The 9,557-nt window shown below is 32.9% G+C and overlaps 1 protein-coding gene across 1 annotated transcript; it reads left to right on the top strand.

Annotated features, from left to right (window-relative positions):
- Nucleotides 1–332: 332 nt before the first annotated feature.
- LOC134263666 (uncharacterized) lies at nt 333–8,702 on the top strand (the record flags this gene model as incomplete). Its single annotated transcript, XM_062746039.1, has 5 exons — nt 333–810; nt 6,812–6,847; nt 7,146–7,160; nt 7,316–7,429; nt 8,458–8,702. Coding segments are annotated over exons 1-5 (888 nt in total), but the record flags the coding sequence as incomplete, so codon positions are not given.
- Between the last annotated feature and the right edge of the window lie 855 nt (nt 8,703–9,557).

Below are 9,557 nucleotides of genomic sequence, written 5' to 3'. Positions count from 1 at the left end.
AATTTAAACACTTACAAGCTTATGTGTCTCAATTATCCGTAAATATCCGACGGTGTAAAATTTACCAAATTTCTCAAAGCTGCATAAATTGAATTATCTATGATAATATTTTTGGGGGGTTACACCATCCATTCACCAGGTGACTGATAAAAAACAGCTTGATAATCACCAAATGTATGCATCCAAACATTTAAATATTGACCGGAAAAGCTTGGGTTGGAAACTTCATACTTGCATGCATGAAGATGAAAATAATGAAATAAAAATTTGAGACAATTGTATAGAGGGCTCTGCAATTTTTACAAGCAGAATTTTTGGTGTTAAGAAATTTTATGCCACTCCCTATACTTTACACTAAATGCATCATATTTAGTGAAAAAAGAAACATTTTATTACTTAAAGGAGGACCTTCACTAAGTGTTGGGGGAGGGATATCTCCCAGTATCGGGGGAGGACCATCTCCAAGTATTGGGGGAGGAATATCGCCCAGTATCGGGGGCGGACCATCTCTAAGTATCGATGAAGGAATATCTCCCAGTATCGGGGGCGGACCATCTCTAAGTATCGATGATGGAATATCACCCAGTATTGGGGGCGGACCATCTCTAAGTATCGATGATGGAATATCTCCCAGTATCGGGGGAGGACCATCTCTAAGTATCGATGATGGGATATCTCCCAGTATCGATGATGGAATATCGCCCAGTATTGGTGGCGGACCATTTCCACTTATCGGGGGAGGACTATCTTCAAGTATCGGGGGAGGAACATCTGCCAGTATTGGGGGAGGATCAACTTCTAATGTCGGAGGTGAATCATTGAAAACACTTGTTACAACATGGTCGGGAACACATATATGCTTTGAAAATTATCATATTAAGTAGTTAAGAAAAGTGTCAAAATGCAAAAAAAATGTTTCAAACAATTACAAAAAAAAGCAACATCGGACATTAATTCTTAATATTATGATTTAATATGGTTAAAACGATGGTCAGAAACAATATAATAATTCAAAGATTTGAAAAATATTTTTAAAAAAGTAGTCCTTTGATTTCAAATTGACATTTGATTTTTGATTGTATGTACAATTGATTTAAGAAAGTCTGCAAGACATGGAAATTTCTAATCTTGGAAAAAGTCAATTTAATGACACAGTGTCGAAATTGACAATTCTGTCAGCTGTTACAAAGTAAAGACGCTCGTAAATACTACCTTGTTTTGTATTTAATGATAATCAATCTTAGGTCATATGCATTATAAAATTACGACAGACACGTCCAGCTAGAGCAATGTTTCGTTATATTTTAAAAAATACTAAAGATTATGCGATCATACCACGTGATATGCTGCATAATATTCAACGGATCAATCGAGGTCAAATCAATAAAGCAATTTTGTTTTAAACCTGAATTTGGTTGTTTGATTCTTTCACATCCCTCCGATTATTTTTTCTCTCATATTGAAAATCTTTCAACAGCTTCGAATGAGAGACGGTACTCGGCTCTGACGACCTATGAAAGGCGGCACAGGATCTTCGTTTATACACCCCTAATAATGTTATTGTGATTTAAATTCAAGACACGTGGTTTAGGTTGATCTATTCAAGGGTTATGGGGTAGAACCGGTTATATAAATAAAATTGGCAGTTAACATAATATTGCTATAGCATGTTTCTTTTGAAAACTTGTCCTGTAATAAATATTTCCAGACCTTTCTGAAAGACTTTCATGATTTTCAACAGAAAAAGGGTGGCTAAACGAGGGGGTGTTAAAATAACAATATATCGTATACTTTTTGGCGAAAATTTGAGCTCACTATTGACCGATTCGTTGGTAAAAAAATGTGTATTATCATCTGCACTGACAAACCTTTGTTTGCCTTAAGGGGGATGTACAAGCCATATTGGATCTTGTCTGGTGTAAACTAAGAAATACCAAGAATGCGCTTAATACTCTACTAAACTAGCTCAAAGTTACTCAAAGTGCTAATGCACTTATTACCTACTCTTAGAGACCAAAATTAGTCAATAATTAAGTTTATTTTGTCTTAATTAGAAGAAAATTAATCATGTTAGAACTGCGCAGCTACAGCATTCATGAGATGAAAAATGCATTGAAAATGGAGTTAGTTTGATTCATTGATAATATGGCTACAACCATTTGTTTCGTTTTTTTCTTGTCATTATCCATAATTCTTGAAAATTTGATTTTTCATATGGGTGTCTTCCTGAGGCCATGTGTTTATTTCGTCCGCCATTCCTCTGTCACACAGAGTTCGAATAACAATGGTTTTAGAATAAATGCGACCATAATAACATAAAGACAAGAAATTACTAAGTAATAATCATTAGGTTATATTACTTACTACTTTTATTTGTTGCATCGCATCGTCTGATTAATGAAAAAACACGATTTTAACCTCACTCCAGCAAATCGGGAAAAACTGTTCTGTTTACAACTCGAAATTCCTCGTTAATATTATTCCACTAAGCACATGGTTGGCATGTGCATATATCTGCTTTGGATAGATCCGTTTATTACCATGATTATATTTGATTTTTATGGAACAAGTCTTGATAATTTGTTGGTTTCTTTAAAACTCAAGTAAAAAAGATAAAAATGTCCTAAACATATGTGTTTATGGTGGGTCTTTTTTCTGTGGCGATAGAAGTTATTTTCAAATGGGGCACTGCAAGGAGGATGCTTAGCATTTAGTTTGAAAATGTTAAACAATATGCAGTGCATGAAAAATAAATTGTAATTACATGTCTTACATTCGAAAAGTTGGTACATATGTCTATTTTGTTTAGAAGTTAGATAGAAAAAATTGGCAGTTATAGGATTTCCTTCATGCACCTCACATAAATAGCTAGAATGTTTGCAATGACCCACACATTGTATGGGGTCATGTTTGGACACAAAAACGCATCATGTCTCATTATGTTGAAAACGTTGTAAGCTCTCGCTCATTGAACATACGAAGCTTGATAAAATATAATGAGTTGTTTCTTTGAAATTTAGAAGCGAGCACAATGTTTGCAAAGAAAGGTCCATTGCATATATGCTATGACTATCATCGCAAAAAAAGTGAGTGCTAACCCCCCCCCCCCCCCCGCTCCGAAAATCTTATATTTGTTTTTCAAAATAGTGTCAAAGATTAAAAAAATTTGCATTACTAAGTATGTGATGGAACATGTACTAGCCTTATAAGACCACTTGTTATAAAAATATTTGGTTGCCTATTATCTACTGCCTAGAAATGGCCCGACTCATTTTTTTTAACATCCCATTACACGAATTTTTTTTCTTTTTCTTCCGTCAACAATTCTGTTTAAATTTTAAGGAAATTTTTCCCACCTATAAATACGGACCCAATAATTTTTCCCTGAGTTGGGAGGACCACCAAACATCATTTTAAAGATGTTTATATGTTGATTTTTTCTCTTTACTTTTTACAATTGTAATTTTGAAAATATGGGCAAATAGAAAAAAAAATTTATTCAGTAAATCTGAATGATTTCATGCCTTTTCAACTGTTGCTCCTCTGTAATGAAAATTGTAAATGCATGTTTATTTGATACAGTATACGAGGGTTGATCAAAAAGTAAACATGCAGTATCTTAGGTATTTGATATTTATATTATTGTTGAAATATTCAAGTATTTTTCAAAGTGTAAAATTTTAATTGAAGGTCTTTGATAGCATATTGCTTTATTAAAAACACATCCCTTTTCAAACTTGCTTTCACCGGGCAACATAACAAGTATCATATTTAACCATCTGCCTTCCTTCACTGTAAAACGATATCCAATCACTGATTGAAATTATAGGAAGCCATTTAATAAACTGTGAACAAATTCTTATACGCTACTTCAAAGGCATTTCTAAGATATACATGTGCCATAAATATTATAGTCGTTTGTTGAACGAGTTCCACTGAGACAACCATTTTTCGTCAAAAGTACCTGAATAATGACGTCATTTTAAGATTGTGACATCACAAACAAGGAGCAAAACTTCAGCATATGCTAATTATAGAACTTGTGTTTGGCTTTGTGTTCTATTGGTGATAATTAAAATTTTAATAGATAATATAATTTATCTGTGGCAAACTTACAAACTATTAATTTTTATCTTTGATGGTGCTCATTTTTCATTCCCTGGAATCAAAGAGTTTAAATTTTTTTATATCAATACGCAAACTATATAACAACTGTTCGATAATGATACTAAATAAATTACTTCAAGCCACACTATAACACCTTTCCTCTTTTAAAAGTGTTCATATTATTTGAAATATTTTGCAACTGTAATTCTCTTCTACATTTAAAGATTGTTATGCCCCTCCATATTAAGAAGAGGTCTGGAAAACAAGATTCTGTGCTAAAAATAGACCACGTGCTGCTTTCCATGAACTACTTTCATGGTTCTTTACACTCTTTTTGAAGACAACGGTTCCTTGTTTTGAACTTGAAATTATCATTTAAAAGTGCAAAATTTAGACATTTTCTCAACAAATGGTTGTAGAGAGAACATTAATGCACAGTTTGCATATTTTTTTGGATTTTTTAAGGCTCTGCTGAATTCTCTAGCTGCGCAGTTCTAAGGAGCATATCAAAAGCATTTTTCTGCAAAAGTATAGATTATATATGCACAACATGCATTCGGTTATGCATATTTATTGTATCTTTATCAAAAAGACTTAAAATGTGATCAAAATATAATGTATTTTAGCCATTTGAAGAAATGTTTACATTTTGCTCTCACTGCACTAAAAGTGGCCGTACATCCCCCTTAAAAGGCTGTTGTTATAATTGCGCACAGCAGATCTTACCACTAGCAACTGACCAATCGTTGAATGAATAGCAACGTTTACGCCAAATACATGTTTACATTTTACTTCGAACACGTAGTTCAGGTCAATCTAGGATCATGTCAATGGACTGCAAAATAAAAAAATGTTGTTATGAACAAAATACAAAGAAAAGAAACTATGAAAGATGTTACGGGCGTTTTTAATTTGGTGGTAACTGAGAAAAATGGTTTATAAAATGTAGTTTGTGTCTAGTTCAGAACACCAGCGCTTCAAGGGTAAGGAAAACGAGCAGCATCTGCATATAAATGGACAAAACTTTGTTTACGTTCGTGATCACGTGTTTTGGCCAGGGAATCCAGCTGACAATGGTATTCACCGATAGTACGACAAAGGAATTAATACAGAGGCAAATCGCTTTTGCAGTATGATTTTCAGAATCCTAGACTTCCTCCGTTTATTTAACAAATGAATTGTTTGTCATTATGAGCGTGAAAATAATATTTTTTAAAAATGCTTTTCATTTACCATTCGATTTTCCTTTTTTTTAAAGCGTAAAATTCCTGTAGTATTCATAGTAGCCCACAATGCAATAATCATTCAGCTGATTGGTCAGTTAAAATCATGCTGGTGCCTCATTTGTTAATCTGACGCCAAAAAATATAGTCCTTGCTCCCATGCAAAAATATTTGTCCAAAAAGAAATTTTAATTCATGACTGCAGAAAATTGTATTATAGAGAATACTTATTTAAGTTTGAACATGATGAATGTAAGAGAGATCGATTGATTGAAGTACATTTCTACCGACATTATTAGCTGATTCTAGGGTGGTGAAAACTGAAACGCAACATAACTTTTCTGTTTACCATGCCTCAACGTGCTTCCTAGCCACATTTCCGTGAATGATTTACCCTATCTCGCTGAAGTCTCGCTAACTCTCGCCAGAGCCACTGCCAGAGCTTCTCTGAACTCATCGGGTTTTATAATTTGCAGAACACCGAAAAATAAAAGGTTTCGAACACATTAGTAGGGGTGTTATAGATCTTTGCTGAAGGGCTGATCTCCATGCTTAGCGGTGTGATTTAAACCCTGCAACTAAAATTTAAAAGCTCTAACCATTTCGAACACGAGCGACTGCTTTTGTCAAGTTGAATATAAAAGCATAATTGACTGTTCATTTCTTTTTAATGATTTTTGGTTAATAGATAACAGAAATTTACAAAGGAATAGTTGCTAAGCATAAGATGGTTTCGAGAGCAGACGATGTAAAAAGTATTATCCTAATTGTCGATATATATTCATTTTTATTTGGTTTTCTATGATTGATTGTATATTGTTTAAAGTTCCTTTCGAGAATTTTTCACTCATATGTAGACGCCACCACTTGCCAATGGAGAGCTACAAATGTTGTCCTATGCTCGGCACTAAGGGGCATTGAGCAGTTAGGGATCTTTTTCGTGCCATCTCCTACTGTGACACGGTCTCATCCGAAAAACCAGACTCCACGTCGCAAAGATTCGAACCCGCGACGTAAAGATAAACTTCTTATTTCGCGACTCTAGAGCAGACGCTCCACGCGAGTGACTGGTTTTTCTTAGAGGAGATAAAATTAATTTCATATTTCGATCATTTTGCCTCGTTAGTTCTTAGGATGTCTCAAACATTAAAAAGCAATGTTGCTGTGATAGAGTACGATTGATTGGATCACAAATATATCATATTGCTGACTGCGATCAATTATATGTGAGTAAAAAGAGTGAACGAGCAGCGACTGTCTTTTATCATAACAGATGTGATTATTCATTATTCGGGTCTTAATAAATATTCTTTGAAATAACAAAGTGAATGAAACACACATCTATACATGTTTAAAAAATACAAATTAAAAATTGTCGGTGATTTAAATTTTGGAAAAGTAACATTTTTCAAAGTTTCGTTTAACGTTTTCTTAGGAGTTTTTGTCCACTTATTTTTTGGTTTGTCATTTTTTTAATGCAGGCAATGATATCAGCATTTTGCAACTTTCCATTACAGGTAAACTTAGCTTAATTCATCCACATATCAATATATCAATGTATCAATATTTCCAAATTAAATGTACTTTTTATCTTTTCTAGATTATTCTTATTCTGAGTGTGATAAGTACATTGTAGAGAAATCAGATGTTATGTCAGTTTTCATTTGAAAAAAAGTACATGACAATAAGAAGCGTATTACTTATTTCAAACCATGAAAAAAGGATGAGAAGAAACGACATAAGGTTCTTATAGTTACACGTAAAATATTCCAGACAAAAATGGCTTTCAACTTTTCAATGCATATTTTTTTTCAGAGAATGATATAATTGGTAAGTATCTTAATTTTACTTTACTAAAACTAGGCGAGGAGTAAAGAAATTGTCATAAAAACAAAAATCTGATTAGAAGACAATCTGTACATTTAGTCGAATCTCGATGAATAATCATATACATAAAAATGAAATCAACTTTAAAAATTTTGTAGCATACTATTATCTTGCTTGTGGGTTTGACAAATATATTTGCCTATGGCAAAGTGCAGACGGCTGGGTAAATGTTGATGTCATTGGTGGTTCAATAGATGTTCCAGTTCCAAAGGGTAGGTGTATGTCAGTATTACTTTTCGTGGGGTTAAATATTTGGTTTCTTCGTAGTTTTATGATACCAACAATTTGTAAAAAAAAAAAAAAAAAAATAAATAATAAAATGAATAAAGTTACGGTATGGTGTTAACTACCAACTACGAAATATATTACCTTCGCGTCAGTATTTTCCCATTAAATCCTGAGATTCTTACTAAAAAATGATAAGTGAATTTACCTTAAACAAAAGTGATTAAAAAGATTTTTATTGAACTTATCTAATTTTTTTTAAAATTTAAAATGAAAGTTCTGCTGGGCATTAAAATAACCCTGATGTTTCAAGGAAGGTATATACATACATGTACAAACTGTGTAAAGTACACGTTGATATCAGGAAATAAACGGACATAAACTTAATAATATTGGAGATTTTTTATTTTTGAAATTCAAAAAGGGGTAACTAAGTCATTGTATTAGTTTTAAGGGTTATATCCGAATTATAAACATTAAACTACGGGCAGAATTATACCTTATTGCAATTGTAAGTTCTTGGCTTCTTAATTCGTTATCATAAGGAGAGAAAGAAGTGCTAAAACGTTCATTAACTAATAAATGATAATGAGATAATTAAATGGAAATAAGTTAAACTTGGGAAAATGTGATAAAATAACCCGTTTTATTAGAATTTTAAAGATGTTTGCATTCCATGAAATAAATTGCATGATTGTCTAAGTAATGCATAAATAGCATGTATGCCTAAGACAAAAAGTGTTTAATCATAATTTGAGGTGTAAATAGTGATATGTATATGTTCCTGAATAATAGAGGACATACATGTAAAAGCTTTAAAAATAAATCTTGTCCAAATTTTTATATATTTGAAATAACAATTATCTATGGTCAAATCAATTCGGTTCATGACGTTGTAAGAGATTTATTACAATATAGAGCCTGGCATATTTCTGCCTTTGGGAATAACTACGTATACAGTTGTTTTTGTACAAATTTTTATTTTTAAATTCTACTATTGTTAATATTATTTAAGGAAAGGTTCTAACATATGAATCAAGCCAATCAGTTCTTGAGATGCCTGTTTTAACATCTCCGATCATTAACAACACGGAAGGCTCCTACTGTTTCCTAATGCAATATCGAGCGCATGAGGACACCTCGCTTAGTATATATCTCACAATTGGAAACAACTACAAAGAATTATGGAATGACCCTATTAAGGACCTGAAATGGCAGCTTCTCCGAGTGGATTTAGAAAACATATCAGGAAATTTCCAAGTGAGTACTTTGCTTCAATTTTTTTCTGATTTTTTTTATATTTGATATAACATGATTGAATCGTGTGCATGATAGCTTTAAAACCCTAAGAAATATTGAATTTAAAGGAATTGATAAAAAGAAAAAAATTAGGCAATTAAACTGGGCCTTTTTGGCCTCACAAATATTAACCAAATTTAATTTTTTGTTTTGAAACAAAGAAGTTGTCTTCCATTTTCGAAAACAGCAATGACCCACAGGTAAGTCTTCATTAGCGAGACAAAATACATTAACTCTATGAAAATCTTCTTCTCTGCACCTTGGTATTTAACAAACTAAGTACATAGGTATGATAAACAAGAGTGTCTCTTTCAAAATTGTGATTTTCATGACCCCAGGGTCAGGGGTTCTGGTTTTAGGGAGGGGCTCTAAAGATTAGACAGTGAAAATACATTAATTCTTTGAATAAATTACTTCTCTGCTCCTGGGTGCTTAATAAACTAACCAATGAGTCATATTAAACAAGCTGCCTCTTCCAAATTGTGAATTTCATGACCCCATGGTCAGGGGTCCTGGTGTAAGGATGGGGCTCCATTGAATTATATGGTGAAAATGCATAAATTCTTTAAAACTCTTCTTCTCTGCTCCTGGGAATTACACCAATGAATTTTGCACATAGTTATGACGAGGAAGTATTTCTTTTCCAAAATTGTGAATTTCAAGGCCCCTGGGTCAGGGGTTCTGGTGTTAGGGTGGGGCTCTAATGATTATACACTGACGCAAACTTCTAAGTTTTCACCTAACATTTTTTTGAAATTTGGAAGAACAAATGCCTACAATTAATAATTTCTTATTTTTTCGAGGTTAATGATGCAT

Source organism: Saccostrea cucullata, unplaced genomic scaffold (genome assembly GCF_032062105.1).
Source record: "Saccostrea cucullata isolate Sc308-1 unplaced genomic scaffold, CSIRO_AGI_Scuc_v1 ctg11430, whole genome shotgun sequence".
NCBI lineage: Eukaryota > Metazoa > Mollusca > Bivalvia > Ostreida > Ostreidae > Saccostrea > Saccostrea cuccullata.
Note: the sequence above shows the minus strand (reverse complement) of the source record. Positions and strands in the feature narration are given on the sequence as shown.